A 17,770-nucleotide genomic window follows, 5' to 3' on the forward strand; every position below is an offset into this window, starting at 1 on the left:
CATCCAGCTTTTCTCCATGGGGAGGGACGTCCACTCTGTCACATTGTCCATCCAGCCTTTTTCCATGGGGAGGGACGTTCACTCTTTCACATTGTCAATCCAGCTTTTCTCCATGGGGAGGGACGTCCACTCTTTCACATTGTCCAACCAGCTTTTCTCCATGGGGAGGGCGCCCACTCTTTAATATTGTCCATCCAGCTTTGTTCATGGAGAGGGACGTCCACTCTTTCATATTGTCCATCCACATTTTTTCCATGGGGAGTGGACATCCCTCCCCATGGAGAAAAGCTCGATGAACAATGTGGAAGAGTGGACGTCCTTCCCTATGAGAAAAGCTGGATCAGCTTTTCTCCATGGGGAGGACGCCCACTCTTTCACATTGTCCATCCAGCTTTTCTCCATGGGGAGTGATGTCCACTCTTTCACATTGACCATCCAGCTTTTCTCCATGGGGAGGGGTGCCCACTTTTTCACATTGTCCATCCAGCTTTTCTCCATGGGGAGGGACGTCCACTCTTCCACATTGTCCATCCAGCTTTTCTCTATGGGGAGGGATGTCCACTCTTCCAAATTGTCCATCCAGCTTTTCTCCATGGGGAGGGATGTCCACTCTTTCACATTGTCCATCCAGCTTTTCTCCATGAGGAGGACGTCCACTCTTTCACATAGTCCATCCAGCTTTTCTCCATGGGGAGGGACGTCCACTCTTTCACATTGTCCATCCAGCTTTTATCCATGGGGAGGGATGTCCACTCATTCACATTGTCCATCCAGTTTTTCTCCATGGGGAGGGACGTCCACTCTTTCACATTGTTCATCCAGCTTTTCTCCATGGGGAGGGATGTCCACTCTTTCACATTGTCCATCCAGCTTTTCTCCATGGAGGGGGCCGTCCACTCTTTCACATTGTCCATCCAGCTTTTCTCCTGACAGCCTCAATGGCACGGTCACTTTAGCGTGCCCTGTTTTGCTTTAAGTATGATTATTTGAGTCGCGTTCTGAGAAAACTGGGTTTCATGCATGTGTGTAAAGTGTAGTCCCAGATTAGCCTGTGCAGTCCACACAGGCTTATCAGGGAGACACTTTCCGCCATTACTTAATTTTTGTGTAGAAGAGACTTTCTTTAAACAAAAAATACCATAAAAGCGGAAAGTGTCGTCCCTGATTAGCCTGTGCGGACTGCACAGGCTAATCTGGGACGACACTCTACGCACATGCATTAAATCCAGTTTTCTCAGAACGCGTCTCATTTACTTTCAAGATTGTTAGATTGATCTATTTCTACCAAAATTTGCAACATCATGACAATTTATACCAACATTGTAATAAAATAAAACATTTCTTTAAAGAAAAAATTAAAATCAATTTTATTTCATAGGTTAGCAATGAAGAAACCTTTTAAGAGATCTTTTGCTATAGATTAAACATATTTTTTTATCACCATGCAGCGAAGTGTATAGCTGCAGTGGAGGTTTTTATTGGCATGTCAAGTATAAACAGCAAGTGTATTACTCTTTCAAAGGTTTTCTTTTGATCAACTTGAGGTGTAACCTTACAAATGTTATTTATGGATGACAAACACTTCAATTGATATAAAGATAACATTTTTCAACCAGTCATATGTCTATGATTCTTTGAAAGTTGTGAATAAATCATCAAATGTAATCAATCCATGGTTAAAGTAAACATGTCTTTTATAGGAACACCCTAAAATCCTTCAAATAAAACAGTAAAAGCTTCAATAATTCAGTCCTCACAGCCCGCACAACATTTACAATAACAGATCAATCAAAGAACAAATTAAAATACGTGGCAATATATACAGAATCTTATTTAACCCCTTCCTGCATAAAAAGCAAAGTGAAAATGACTTTTGCAAACAGCATAAAACCAGAACAGCCTGAGAGTAACTCGCAGTCTGTTCAGGTTTTATGCTGTTTGCTTCCCATCAGTATCAAAGGGTTGAAAATGAAGCCTTTAAAACTTGAATCTAGTAAGAAAGGTCATGTCAATATGTCATAAATAGCACTGCTGCTTTTATAACAATTACTGAAGACTGGATGGGTATTTTTATGCTCCCCTTTGAAGAAGAGGGGGTATATTGTTTTGCGGTCGGTCCTTCGGTCGGTCCATCCACCAGATGGTTTCCGAATGATAACTCAAGAATGCTTAGGCCTAGGATCACGAAACTTCATTGGTTCATTGATCATGACTGGCAGATAACCCCTATTGATTTTCAGGTCACTAGGTCAAAGGTCAAAGTCACAGTGATTCGAAATAATAAAGTGGTTTCCGGATGATAACTCAAGAATGCTTAGGCCTAGGATCATGAAACTTCATAGGTACATTGATCATGACTGGCAGATGACCCCTATTAATTTTCAGGTCACTAAGTCAAAGGTCAAGGTCACAGTGACTCAAAACAGTAAAATGGTTTCCTGATGATAACTCAAGAATAATTAGGCCTAGGATCATGAAACTTCATAGGTACATTGATCATGACTGGCAGATTTTGACATTTTGTGGCTGGTTTTGACTCACAGTGTGACTGGTTGGGACTGGGCGGATTGAACATTTGGCCATGTTTGACCATGGCCAGTTTTGCCATAAACCATCTTTAACATACAGTAAAGCGCAGCAGAGAGCATAAAAAGAGAATATATGGTTAGTAACTGTTGATATAGAGAATACTAGGTCGGTGCCGAATAAAGCAAAGTTTATTTTGCGAGGCTTAGAAAATCTGAACAACGAGCCTTGGCGAGTGGTTCAGATTTTCGTGCCGAGCAAGATAAACTTTGCTTTATTTGGCACCGACCTAGTATTCGATTTATCCCATCAATTTTCTTAGTCGTAAATTATTTCTTTAAAAATAGAATAGGAAAATCGAACTAGACGGAAAATCTCAAAGATATTTTAAGCAAACATTGTTTCATTATTTTAATCGTGTCGAGCCTAATACATTACAAAAAGATAGTAACTAACCTGTTTTTCTGTTTATCATACCTCTACGTCCCCGATTTTTAAGAAATAATGAAAAAAAGACACTATACAACTGCATCTTTAGCGTGAAACAACATGCATTGTGTCGTATGACGTGTTAATAATGACGTCACGAGTACGCGCACTTAATATTTGTTAATAATGTTTATTTGCTTTTTGAGTTGCATAATGTGTTAAAATATATTACATCTTGGTATCAAATTGTTTGTTTTGTTGAATCTGATTTGATTTTACTAAAAATGAGAACTTTATAGTGATTCTGAGTAATATGAACATTCTTCGCCGCGCGTGACAGCTATATTTCAGCACTGCTGAAATAGAGGAAAATTTATTCCACAGTGGTTTATTTCGACAATGCACGTCTGATGATGGGATAAAATATTTTTAACATCAGTTGAGTCTGAAAAGTCTGGTATTGCATTGGAAAAGGCGGTCTAGATTAAGTCAAGATACAACAACTAGACCCATTTTCATCCAGATTAAGTCAAAACGATTGCCTCTGGATTGGTGAAAGGGTTTTTCAAAGTTTTGACCATGTGACCTAGTTTTCGAACACACATGCCTCAGATTGTCAGTCGGCATAGGCATTGACTTAAACATTCTTACAAAGTTTCGTAAAGATTTAGTCACAATTGTGACCTTTAGAGTTGTAGCAAGGTTTATCTAGCATTTGATCTTGTAACCTAGTTTTCAGACGCTACTGACCAAGATTTAACACTTTAAGCATGTTATATCAATAATTAGTCATACATGTTTGCTCTAGAGTTGTAATAAGGCTTTTCTACCATTCGACCAGTCGACCTAGATTGAGTTGCGGGTGACAAACATTCGAAATCTAGATTGGTTATAGGTTTTTCTAAAATGTTATCTGATGACCTTAAGTACTCCACACTCCAAGACTGATGCCACAAAATCCAGACGGCAGAACTGTCTTTGAAACAAATTAGTATCTAACTTGACAGAACAGACCTGTTGAATTGCAGTTTAAGTGGTACTGGGCCTGGCATTGGGTAAGGCCTGCACCACATCATATCTCTGGCTATTTTTCTGTGTAATAAAAGACTTCTGATGGAATTTGGACTGGTTTCACATGCTAACTATAAACCATCACACTGACATTCCAAGGGTATGGAAACATAATTCATTCATGCTATTCAAGGTACTATAAGTTCTTATAATGTTGCTAGATCAAGACATTTTGCTTTGTCTGTTAATGATTGCAAACTGAGAGCAGTCATTTAATGTTATTAGCAAGCATGCCTGGAACTTTGAGTGTTAATAACAAGCACATTCTATGACAGCCCTGGTATGAGTTCAGAATAGGCCCATGCAGAGTTTTGGACATTGGGCTCATTTCAACCACTTTTGTTTATTTGTCCTTTATTACATGCTCATGTTTATAGTGTTGCTGTTTGCTTTCAGCCCAGATTGGCCTGTTCTATCTGGTCTTCTACACCTGCCTTGCTGGCTTTTTCGCTGGTATGTTGGCTGTGTTCTACTACACACTAGACTGGAATGAACCTCGATTGAAGGGCTCCGATTCATTGCTTAAACTGAATCCAGGTAAGTACAGATTAAGTAGCAATTTTTCTGATCATGATTTTACAAAATAACAGTATTTTACGGGGATAAAAAAGCTGGGCCCTGTCTTTTTTCTTTCTTAAATCAAGAAGTTCCAGCTTACACCGTTCCATTACGGTTGCGCCAAGTAGTTCTGGGTTCTTCTCTTTTCCTTTTTTCCTTCTGGTGTCCACCTAAGGTCACAACGCAGGTGTCTGTTGTGTCTTTTCTCAAAACATATCCAAGCCAATATATTTTCTCACTTCTTTGTTGATCTTCCCTGCTTCAGTCATCTGTGAAACGGTTTTGTTAGGCACATGCTGTTGCCGATTTTGAAGATATTCCACAGATATTTTTTAAGGAATGTATATAGGATCTGTCATTCATCCTTTGTTAGTTTCCATGTTTGAATCCCATAGTAGTACTTCCAAGATATGGCTCATGAACAGTGATGATTTGGTGTTTTTGCGTTGTCACCAGAGTGCCAGATGTTTAATTGCTGCTCAAACTGTGCTCCTGCCAGTGTTGTCTTTTTTGACATCCTATGTACCAGTTGCGCCTTATTATATGAAGCTTTCCACCTCTTCTACTTCCTTGTCTCCAACATTCATACTGTTGGTTTTTGTGACCTTGCGTTTTTTATGTCCACCTTCAAGGAAGAGGGGGTATATTGTTTTGCAGGATGTTGGTTGATTCTGTCTGTCTGTCTGTTTGTCTGTCTGTCTGTCTGTCTGTCTGTCTGTCTGTTTGTCTGTCTGTCTGTCTGTCTGCCTGCCTGCCTGTCTGCCTGCCTGGCAGCCTGGCTGCCTGCCTGTCTGGCTGCCTGCCTGCCTGTCTGTTTGTCAAAAGACCAGTTTGTTTAAGATCAATAACTTGTCAACAGATAGCCGAAAAAATTGGCTTGATACTTCCCTTGTGCATTGGCCATTGCCAGTAGATGACCCCTTCTGAAATTGAGGTCACTAGGTCAAGGTCACTGTCCCACTATGAGTGAAAATTGTTTCAATAACTTGTGAACAGATTGACCAATTGACTTGATAATTCCCATGAGCATTGGTCTTTGCCAGTAAATGACACTTATTGAATTTGGGGTCACTAGGTCAAAGATCATTATCACTGTCACACTATGAGTGAAATCTTTCTGATCAATAACTTGTGAACGGAGGGACCGATTTGCCTGATACTTCCCATGTTAATTTGCGTTGGACAGTAGATGGCCCCTATTGAAATTTGGGTCACTAGGTCAAAGGTCACTGTCCCCCTTAGTGTGAAATCGTTTCTAGTCCATAACTCGTCAACTGATTCACCGATTGGCTTGATACTTCCTATGTACATTGGCCTTTGACAGTAGATGACCCCTATTGAAATGGGTTCGCTATGTCAAAAGTCAAGGTCACTGTCACAATAAGTGTGAAAATCGTTATTTAAAGTCAGTTTTGTTGCAAACAATACTGTGTCAAGGCCCTGTTTGGAGACGACACGTGTCTCCGACACAGAGCAGATGTTAGTGTTTAGCTCCATTTTCTTCCAGTTGTTGTCATGTGTTTAAAATGTTTTATTGTTAATGATTACAGTTTTACATCGTCTTTAAAGTCAAGTTCCTCTAGAATACTTTTTGAAGTTCCATCAAATTCCAGTTCTCCACATTCTACAGGTCCCGCAAAGACCCAGTCAATTACAAAAGGGAAGAGAACTCCTGACAAGCAGCTCCCCTGCTTCACTCCTGTCAACACTAGGAACCATTCTGTTGTCTAGTACAGAGCAATGAAGTTCAAATAAAGGTTCTTGACCATCTGGATCACATTTTGGGGAATTCCGTTATTACTCATGATGACCCAAAGACTGTTTCTGTGTATGAAATAAAATGCCTTTTCAAATGAAACAAAATTGATGCATAAGATGGTGTTAACTTGATCTATGATGTTTTGATGATGAATCGACAGTTTCTCTGCCTTCCCAGTATCTGACTTGTTCTTTCCTGAGTAAAGAATTCACTTCTGTTTGTATCCTGGTAATAAGTATCTTACTGAGGACTTTACTCGCCAAGGGAAATCAGGTTTCTCTTCTCCAGTTTTTGCAGTCTGCCATTTACATACGTAGCAGTGTTAAGGCAAGTAGGCAATTACATCACAAGTTTACATTGACACCTAAAGTTTGCTTCTATAATAATATTATTTGTATTTTCTGTTTCACGTATAGGTGTTGCGTTCCGCCCAATGCCTGATGTAAGTACAACTCTGATCCGCTTTGAAAGGGCCCGTACGTCCACCATATTCCCATTTGTCGACCACATGGCTGCATTCTTACAATGTAAGTAGCTGTTAATTTCTCCATTTTCCAAAGCAAAGTGAAAATGGCTGTATCTGTGTATGCAACCAGCATAAAACCAGAACAGTCTGCGAGTCTCTCTTAGTCGGTTCAGGTTTTATGCTTTTTGCTGCTCATCGGTTCCAAAGCAAACTGAACATGGCTATTTGCAACCAGCATAAAACCAGAACAGTCTGCAAGTATCTCGCAGTCTGTTCAGATTTTATGCTTTTTGCTGCTCGTCGGTATCTAAGGGTTCAAAATCAAGACTCATAGCCATGGTTTGTGAGAAAATTATGGACACCATTCTTTAAAGAAAAGTAACAGCAAAAATTGCGTATAATAATCAACCAGTTGAGACTGGCACCTCGTGAAAACATTGTGTTTATCTTACTCTGAAGATGTTACGAAAGTATCAACAGTATTTTGTAACATGCAAATGAGCAAGTATTATATGACTTGCATGCATTTATGATCAACTCAAAAACATCGTATATCATAATGATCTACAGTAAAACAATAACTTCAATTTTCATTGATAACCTGTATTTTTAATGTGAATTGCGGTGGTTTTGAAGAACAAAGAAGTTTTTAAGCCACCTTATAATGATTATCATTTTTTTTTTCTTTCATGCTTTTTCTTTATGACAACGATCTGCAAATTTTGAGAAATTAGATACCAGGCTAGAAAAGAGCACTGTCACATCATTTGACAAAAACAGGTCGCATGTTGAGTATCTTAAGGTTTTGCCATCCTTGAAAAGTACATATTAACTTATAATAATAGTGTATGTTTTTACGCAGTGTTTACCAGATAATATGATCCCTATGTTCATCTTAATGTGCCGATCTGGTTCAAAGGTGTCAAGAGCTTAGATTACATTAAAACATTATGACTTTTTAGCTCGACTATTATATATGAAATATATATAGTGGAGCTATCCTACTCACCCCGGCGTCGGCGTGAGCGTCTGCGTTAGCGTGCAAATGTTAAAGTTTTCGTACTACCCCAAATATTTTCTTTGTCCCTTGACTTATTGCTTTCATATTTTGCGTACTTGTTTACCAACATGACCCCAACCTATAAACAGGAGCAGACAACTCTATCAAGCATTTTGTCATAATTATGGCCCCTTTTCCACTTAGAATATGCAGCAAATGTTAAAGTTTGCGTACTACCCCAACCATTCAGGCTTGGCGAAATTGCCGGTCCGCCGGTCCTGACCGGCAGATTTCAATTTGGTCCGGCAGGTTTAACAAGAATGTCGTTCCTGGTGACCGGCAAAATGTGAAATGATTGCAAACAAATCTTTTTTTTTTCAAGTTGAAAATTTGAAGAGCAAATCGCTTACTACATCGTGAACATGAAATCGCTCGTTGTTTTGATGTTTGCTGTAGGTTTGTTACGTACAATTAGCAAATCCAACTTGTTACACAACACCTACTTTAAACTCGTTTGCAAAATCGCCAACTGCGTTCTAACAAAAAAGATCTTGATAGCTTTTACATATTTTTCGAGTAGGATAAGGACAATAAAATATGGTATCGTGATCAACACAACCATATGCATACGCCATTTTTCATAAGTGTAAAGAGTACAGTGCATTATGGGGCAGAGCTTTCATTGGACGAGCGAATTTAAATTTAGATTGAATGCAATACGATACATGTACAAAGAAATGTTTTTATTGCATTATATGCAGTGCCATGTAAAAAAACGTGCTTCCCGGGGACTTTCTGATACTGGTCAAAAATGAAAATGAATCTCTGTTAACAATTACACTGCGTTAAATGTAAATAAATCGTCTTTTTTATTTAATTAATTACTAGTAAACGTTCTGAAAAATGAAATGCCTTAATCATTAAATGTCAGGTAACGTGTTTTGTACTGTGCGCAGTATATTTTAACAGCCGCTCCAAACTGCAATCATATTAAAGTAAGAATGTTTAAATCGTTTCGAATAACTTTAATTTGATAATTATTCGGCTTGCACATACGTTATTGAAATTATCGCACCGAACCGTTCTAATAGGGAATACATGTAATAAAAACTGACACGCGAATTTTTCACAACATGATTGACATTACACAACCGATTAACACCAATTAGCTGCCAGTGTAACCTCTAAGCGATTAAAATCAATTTAACGGCCGGTTGAATAAAGAGATCAAGATGTGATCGCTGCCATTTTTGAATTTTCTAGTTAAGTTGTTGTTGCTTTACGGTCCGGCTAAATTTTCTCCGGACCGGCACATTTTCTGAAATGCCTGTCCGGATGACCGGCAGATTTTTTCTAATTTCGCCATGCCTGCCATTTTCAATGTCCCTTGACATATTGCTTTCATATTTTGCATACTTGTTAACCATCATGACCCCAACTTATAAACAAAAGCAGACAACTGTATCAAGCATTTTGACAGAATTATGGCCCCTTTTATACTTAGATAATTGAACATTTTGCTTAAATTGCCATAACTTCTTTATTTATGATCAGATTTTACTAATACTTTGACAAAACAACACTTACCTGAAAACCACAATGGATTCCACCCTAACAATACCCCTGGCCCCCAACCAGAAACCCTGCCCCCCCCCCCCCCCATTAAAAAACAACAACATTTTTTTTCCTTTTTTTATTTTTGAAAGATCATCTTATAAATGAACCCACCCCACATTATACTCCCCTCTCAACCCCTACCCCCCCCCCCCCTAAAAAAATATTTTTTTTTCCTTTTTTATACGCCCGTATAAAATACGGGACGTATTATGTGAAACCCCTTGGCGGGCGGGCGGGCGGGCGGCGGGCGGAAGGCATCACTTTGTCCGGACTCTAATTCAAATTGTATTCATCCGATCTTCACCAAACTTGGTCAGCAGTTGCATCTAGTTGATATCTAGGCCAAGTTCGAATATGGGTCATGCCGGGTCAAAAACTAGGTCATAGGGTCAATAAGTGCATTTTCAAAGGGGCCACTTTGTCCGGACTCTATTTCAAATTGTATTCATCCGATCTTCACCAAACTTGGTCAGCAGTTGCATCTAGTTGATATATAGGCCAAGTTCGAATATGGGTCATGCCGGGTCAAAAACTAGGTCATAGAGTCAATTAGTGCATTTTCAACGGCGCCACTTTGTCCGGACTCTAATTCAAATTGTATTCATCCGATCTTCACCAAACTTGGTCAGTAGTTGCATCTTGTTGATATCTAGGTCAAGTCCGAATATGGGTCATGCTGGGTCAAAAACTAGGTCAAAGGGTCAATTAGTGCATTTTACTTTGTCCGGACTCTAATTCAAATTGTATAAATCTTATCTTCACCAAACTTGGTCAGTAGTTGCATCTAGTTGATATCTAGGCCAAGTTCGAATATGGGTCATGCCAGGTAAAAAACTAGGTCATAGGGTCAATTAGTCCATTTTCAACAGCGCCACTTTGTCCGGACTCTTATTCAAATTGTATTCATCCGATCTTTACCAAACTTGGTCAGTAGTTGCATCTAGTTGATATCTAGGTCAAGTTCGAATATGGGTCATGTCGGGTCAAGAACTAGGTCATAGGGTCAATTAGTGCATTTTCAACGGCGCCACTTTGTCCGGACTCTAATTCAAATTGTATTCATCCGAAACTTTTAAACAACTTTTTATCCTGCGTCAAAGTGGTATGGGGGTATATTGCTTATTTCCAAAACAAATACATCAATCATCAGTGTATCATCTCCAATGGCACACGAATCGGGCGTATATTGCTCTGTCATGCGGCGCTCTTGTTTATTTTTGAAAGATCGTCTAATAAATTATTGAATATGAACAATATCCCCATCATGGCTTACGTTATACTGTCAAGCACTCGAATAGTCGAGCGCGCTGTCCTCTGACAGCTCTTGTTGTTATTACTGTAGCATTTTATAAAAAACATTTTGAAGTTTGATCTGGATCAAAATTTTCTTTCGCGTTATTTGTCTTTTGGTAAAATTGTTTTTATTTTGGCTTTTTTGATTGGCTTTTAAGAACATCAAAAAATCAATAAGCAGCCAAACATTTTTCTTTTGCAAAACGTGTTCCCTTAAAGCCATTGGCTAGTTAAATTAATAGTGGTGTTAAAAGGACTGAAGCCAATCATAAAGGCCTAAATGTTAATACTTTTTGTTAATACCTGCATGGTGTATTGTAGTTTTAATATTTTCAAGAAAAGAATACGTGATTGTGATTTCTTCTGCAATTGTTTGTCTAACTCGGATTAGTTGGTAGGGTATTAGACTGCACATTCACTGTTATCCCTTTGCATGCTGGGAAATTTGTCGTCTGCTAAAATGTCGTCTGCAGAATTTCTAAAATTAGCATTTTCTTCGATTTTTTTCAAAGAATACTATCAGAATAGCAAACAGTTTGGATCCTGATGAGACGCCACGTTCTGTGGCGTCTCATCTGGATCCAAACTGTTTGCAAAGGCCTTTAAAATTCAGCTCCAGCGCTTTAAGGGTTAACTTATTAGTCATAAGTCGTGTTCAGAGAAAACTGGGCATAATGCATGTGCGTCAAGTGTCGTCCCAAATTAGCCTGTGCAGTCCACACAGGCTAATCAGGAACGACTCTTTCCTCTTTTATGACATTTTTCGTTAAAATGAAGTCTCTTAAGCAAAAATCCAGTTTAGGCGGAAAGTGTTGTCCCTGATTAACCTGTGCGGACTGAAATTATGAAATTATTATTATGACTTATGGTTTGCGCTCTGTCTGTCAGTCAGTCTGTCAGTCAATCTGTCACACTTTTCTGGATCCTGCGATAACTTCTTCATATTTTTTCATGAAACTTGAAACATGGACAGACGTCAATATGGAGATTATGCACGTTGTTTCATTTTGTTCCTACGTCAATAATTCTGGTTGCTATGGCAACAAATAGACAAGAAATATTGCTGAAAATGATGGATCCTGCGATAACTTTAAAAGTTCTTCATATTTTTTCATGAAACTTGAAACATGGACAGATGGCAATATGGAGATTATGCACATCATTTTATTTTGTTCCTATCTCAAGAATTATGGTTGCTATGGCAACAAATAGACTAGAAATATTGCTGAAAATGGTGGAGTTTTGCCGGTAGGGGACCATATTGGCAATTGTCTTGTTTTTTTTTAATGATTTTGAGGCTATTCTTCCCCTACCTTTGAGCTTTTAGTTATAGTAAAACCAGCGTAATGACGAAAAAGAATTTTCCAGACTACGAGAACGAGCTCCAGACCACAGAGTCTGGGGTCATTATAGACTGCGAGTCGGTGACACAATACCGCCACAAGGACGACTGGGACAAGGCATGCCGCTTTGACATCAGTTACAATCTAGGGACCATCTGCGTCAAGGAGATGGCATTGTTTGGCTACCAGGACGGGCAGCCATGCGTTCTGCTGAAGTTGAACAAGGTAGGGTGCGTTCTGCTGAAGTTGAACAAGGTAGGGTGCGTTCTGCTGTAGTTGAACAAGGTAGGTTGCGTTCTGCTGAAGTTGAACAAGGTAGGGTGCGTTCTGCTGAAGTTGAACAAGGTAGGGTGCGTTCTGCTGAAGTTGAACAAGGTAGGGTGCGTTCTGCTGAAGTTGAACAAAGTAGAGTGCATGCTGCTGGGGTTGAACAAGATAGAGTGCGTTCTGCTGGAGTTGAACAATGTAGGGTTGGACTGGATAGCCTTGCATTCTGCTAGAGTTGAATACTTTTAAAAAATCCTTCTGCAAAACCAAAAGTGTTTGATATTGAATGATGGCCCTCTACAAGTTTTGTTCAAAGAATGCCCATGGGGTCAAAATTGACCCTGCCCTGGGGGTAACTAGTTTTTCTTATATGTATATAGTAAAAGTAAAAACTTAAAAATTCCTCTTCCCTGGTACCGCAAGAGGTTTGGTATATGGCATGTATTATCATACGGTGGTACTGTATGTTTTTTCAAATCATGCCTCAGTACGTTTTTCGTTCAAATTTTGGGCCTGTAGGAGGACCCATTCCCAATGACAAAACATATATTTTTCCCAAAAGGGATCCACAAATTCCCAATTAAAGGTTAAAAAATACAAATAAAATTTAATATCAACATTATTTTTGTTCATCTCCCATCTAGCTCAATAAGTTAAACTTTAGCAGATTTATACACACCACTTTTATTCTCAATTTTCAAGCATTTGTTAACAAAAAGATAGCAACACTAATTTCCCAATTTAAGCCAAAAGAACGCGATTCTTTCCAATCTAAAGGGACCGGGTCCCATTCCCAAAATGGTGAAAAATAAACACTGTGTCTCTTGGATCAAAACCAGCCATGCCAAGGACTAGGAGAATCAAGGTTAATAAAGTAAATTCCTGGTAACTTAAAAAACCTTCTTGTCTGAAACCACTAGGGTCAAGGGTTGGTATTTGGTGTTTGTAATCGTATGGTGGTCCTATTCCGCGTTTGTGCAGGTCATACTCCTGGGGTCTAAATTCATCACACAGTATGGGTTACTTGTTTTCCCTACACGTATATAATGAACAACAAATATTATCCTTCTTTGATTTCTGCATACAATCGGGTATACTCAAATGACCTCATGCAGGGGATGTAATTAATACAAACTTTGAATAACTGAAAGGGCGTATATAACGCAGCGATTCGACCAATAAAATGATAAAATTGATTAAAAGGTAGTTTGATTTCTCATATTTTTGGCTTGATGTCTGGAAATGTAGCCAACAAAATATATATACATATTTGTTTATTTTCATTTGAACTTTGATTGGCTTGATGGCATTTAAGCCAAAGATCTGTGAATAAACAAATATTGGTTGCCCTAAGAAACTATGGTAACTTGCGATGACACAAATCTTTGTTTATTGATAGATTTTTGTTTTTGCCAACCAAAATAAACATTCTGAAACACATTGTTTATTTCCATTAGATCTATGATTGGGTACCAGAGCCGTTTGACAACACAACACTGCCTGCCGATTTGAAGGACGAGTCCGGTGCACCTCTCAATATTTGGCATGAGTACTATGTGACCCTCAAGTGCGAGGGAGAGGTATGTGGTCCTCAGAGTTTGAGAGTAACTTGGGGAGAGGTATGTGGTCCTCAGAGATTGAGATTATAGCTTGTAGAGAGGTATGTGGTCCTCAGAGTTTGAGATTGCAGCTTGGGGAGAGGTATGTGGCCCTCAGAGTTTGAGATTGTAGCTTGGGGAGAGGTATGTGGTCCTCAGAGATTGAGATTGTAGCTTGGGGAGAGGTATGTGGTCCTCAGAGATTGAGATTGTAGCTTGGGGAGCGGTATTTGGTCCTCAGAGTTTGAGATTGTAGCTTGAGGAGAGGTATGTGGTCCTCAGAGATTGAGATTGTAGCTTGGGGAGAGGTATGTGGTCCTCACAGTTTGAGATTGTAGCTTGGGGAGAGGTATGTGGTCCTCAGAGATTGAGATTGTAGCTTGGGGAGAGGTATGTGGTCCTCAGAGATTGAGATTGTAGCTTCGGGAGAGGTATGTGGTCCTCAGAGATTGAGATTGTAGCTTGGGGAGAGGTATGTGGTCCTCAGAGATTGAGATTGTAGCTTGGGGAGAGGTATTTGGTCCTCAGAGTTTGAGATTGTAGCTTGGGGAGAGGTATTTGGTCCTCAGAGTTTGAGATTGTAGCTTGGGGAGAGGTATGTGGTCCTCAGAGATTGAGAGTAGCTTGGGGAGAGGTATGTTGTCCTCAGAGTTTGAGATTGAAGCTTGAGGAGAGGTATGTGGTCCTCAGAGATTGAGAGTAGCTTGGGGAGAGGTATGTTGTCCTCAGAGTTTGAGATTGTAGCTTGGGGAGAGGTATGTGGTCCTCAGAGTTTGAGATTGAAGCTTGAGGAGAGGTATGTGGTCCTCAGAGTTTGAGAGTAGCTTGGGGAGAGGTATGTGGTCCTCAGAGTTTGAGATTGAAGCTTGGGGAGAGGTATGTGGTCCTCAGAGTTTGAGAGTAGCTTGGGTAGAGGTATGTGGTCCTCAGAGTTTGAGATTGAAGCTTGGGGAGAGGTATGTGGTCCTCAGAGTTTGAGATTGAAGCTTGGGGAGAGGTATGTGGTCCTCAGAGATTGAGATTGTAGCTTGGGGAGAGGTATGTGGTCCTCAGAGATTGAGATTGTAGCTTGGGGAGAGGTATGTGGTCCTCAGAGTTTGAGATTGTAGCTTGGGGAGAGGTATGTGGTCCTCAGAGATTGAGATTGTAGCTTAGGGAGAGGTATGTGGTCCTCAGAGTTTGAGATTGTAGCTTGGGGAGAGGTATGTGGTCCTCAGTGTTTGAGATTGTAGCTTGGGGAGAGGTATTTGGTCCTCAGAGTTTGAGATTGTAGCTTAGGGAGAGGTATGTGGTCCTCAGAGATTGAGATTGTAGCTTGGGGAGAGGTATGTGGTCCTCAGTGTTTGAGATTGTATCTTAAGGAGAGGTATGTGGTCCTCAGAGATTGAGATTGTAGCTTGGGGAGAGGTATGTGGTCCTCAGAGATTGAGATTGAAGCTTGGGGAGAGGTATGTGGTCCTCAGTGATTGAGATTGTAGCTTGGGGAGAGGTATGTGGTCCTCAGAGATTGAGATTGTAGCTTGGGGAGAGGTATGTGGTCCTCAGAGTTTGAGATTGTAGCTTGGGGAGAGGTATGTGGTCCTCAGAGTTTGAGATTGTAGCTTAAGGAGAGGTATGTGGTCCTCAGAGATTGAGATTGTATCTTAAGGAGAGGTATGTGGTCCTCAGAGATTGAGATTGTAGCTTGGGTTGAGGTATGTGGTCCTCAGAGATTGAGATTGAAGCTTGGGGAGAAGTATGTGGTCCTCAGAGTTGGAGATTGTAGCTTAGGGAGAGGTATGTGGTCCTCAGAGATTGAGATTGTAGCTTGGGGAGAGGTATGTGGTCCTCAGAGTTTGAGATTGTAGCTTAAGGAGAGGTATGTGGTCCTCAGAGTTTGAGATTGTAGCTTAGGGAGAGGTATGTGGTCCTCAGAGTTTGAGATTGCAGCTTAGGGAGAGGTATGTGGTCCTCAGAGTTTGAGATTGTAGCTAAGGGAGAGGTATGTGGTCCTCAGAGTTGGAGATTGTAGCTTTGGGAGAGGTATGTGGTCCTCAGAGATTGAGATTGTAGCTTGGGGAGAGGTATGTGGTCCTCAGAGATTGAGATTGTAGCTTGGGGAGAGGTATGTATTCCTGAGAGTTTGAGATTGTAGCTTGGGGAGAGGTATGAGGCCCTCAGAGTTTGAGATTGTAGCTTGGGGAGAGGTATGTGGTCCTCAGAGTTTGAGATTGTAGCTTGGGGAGAGGTATGTGGTCCTCAGAGATTGAGATTGTAGCTTGGGGAGAGGTATGTGGTCCTCAGAGTTGGAGATTGTAGCTTAGGGAGAGGTATGTGGTCCTCAGAGTTTGAGATTGTAGCTTGGGGAGAGGTATGTGGTCCTCAGAGTTTGAGATTGTAGCTTGGGGAGAGGTATGTGGCCCTCAGAGTTTGAGATTGTAACTTGGGGAGAGGTATTTGGTCCTCAGAGTTTGAGATTGTAGCTTGGGGAGAGGTATGTGGTCCTCAGAGTTTGAGATTGTAGCTTGGGGAGAGGTATGTGGTCCTCAGAGTTTGAGATTGTAGCTTGGGGAGAGGTATGTGGTCCTCAGAGTTTGAGATTGTAGCTTGGGGAGAGGTATGTGGTCCTCAGTGTTTGAGATTGTAGCTTGGGACAGGTATGTGGTCCTCAGAGTTTGAGATTGTAGCTTGGGGAGAGGTATGTGGTCCTCAGAGTTTGAGATTGTAGCTTGGGGAGAGGTATGTGGTCCTCAGAGATTGAGATTGTAGCTTGGGGAGAGATATGTGGTCCTCAGAGATTGAGATTGTAGCTTGGGGAGAGGTATGTGGTCCTCAGAGATTGAGTTTGTAGCTTGGGGAGAGGTATGTGGTCCTCAGAGATTGAGATTGTAGCTTGGGGAGAGGTATGTATTCCTGAGAGTTTGAGATTGTAACTTGGGGAGAGGTTTGTGGTCCTCAGAGTTTGAGATTGTAGCTTGAGGAGAGGTATGTGGTCCTCAGAGATTGAGATTGTAGCTTGGGGAGAGGTATGTGGTCCTCAGAGTTTGAGATTGTAGCTTGGGGAGAGGTATGTGGTCCTCAGTGTTTGAGATTGTAGCTTGGGGAGAGGTATGTATTCCTGAGAGTTTGAGATTGTAACTTGGGGAGAGGTATGTGGTCCTCAGAGTTTGAGATTGTAGCTTAGGGAGAGGTATGTGGTCCTCAGAGATTGAGATTGTAGCTTGGGGAGAGGTATGTGGTCCTCAGAGTTTGATATTGTAGCTTAAGGAGAGGTATGTGGTCCTCAGAGTTTGAGATTGTAGCTTGGGGAGAGGTATGTGGTCCTCAGAGATTGAGATTGTAGCTTGGGGAGAGGTATGTGGCCCTCAGAGATTGAGATTGTAGCTTGGGGAGAGGTATGTGGTCCTCAGAGATTGAGATTGTAGCTTGGGAAGAGGTATGTGGCCCTCAGAGTTTGAGATTGTAGCTTGGGGAGAGGTATGTGGTCCTCAGAGTTGGAGATTGTAGCTTGGGGAGAGGTATGTGGTCCTCAGAGTTGGAGATTGTAGCTTGGGGAGAGGTATGTTGTCCTCAGAGATTGAGATTGTAGCTTGGGGAGAGGTATGTGGTCCTCAGAGATTGAGATTGTAGCTTGGAGAGAGGTATGTGGTCCTCAGAGTTTGAGAGTAGCTTGGGGAGAGGTATGTGGTCCTCAGAGTTTGAGATTGTAGCTTGGGGAGAGGTATGTGGTCCTCAGAGATTGAGATTGTAGCTTGGGGAGAGGTGTGTGGTCCTCAGAGTTTGAGATTGTAGCTTGGGGAGAGGTATGTGGTCCTCAGAGATTGAGATTGTAGCTTGGAAAAAAGTATGTGGTCCTCAGAGTTT

The 17,770-nt window shown here is 40.8% G+C and overlaps 1 protein-coding gene across 1 annotated transcript in view; it reads left to right on the top strand.

Moving 5' to 3' along the window:
• Positions 1-17,770, top strand: part of LOC127834365 (sodium/potassium-transporting ATPase subunit beta-like) — a 35,808-nt gene that overhangs the window by 11,290 nt on the left and 6,748 nt on the right. The window contains exons 2-5 of the mRNA XM_052360140.1: positions 4,423-4,563; positions 6,760-6,870; positions 12,088-12,287; positions 13,787-13,909. Coding sequence (XP_052216100.1) covers positions 4,423-4,563; positions 6,760-6,870; positions 12,088-12,287; positions 13,787-13,909 — 575 coding nt within the window. The remainder of the gene's footprint in view (positions 1-4,422; positions 4,564-6,759; positions 6,871-12,087; positions 12,288-13,786; positions 13,910-17,770) is intronic.

Source organism: Dreissena polymorpha, chromosome 6, assembly GCF_020536995.1.
Source record: "Dreissena polymorpha isolate Duluth1 chromosome 6, UMN_Dpol_1.0, whole genome shotgun sequence".
Taxonomy (NCBI): domain Eukaryota; kingdom Metazoa; phylum Mollusca; class Bivalvia; order Myida; family Dreissenidae; genus Dreissena; species Dreissena polymorpha.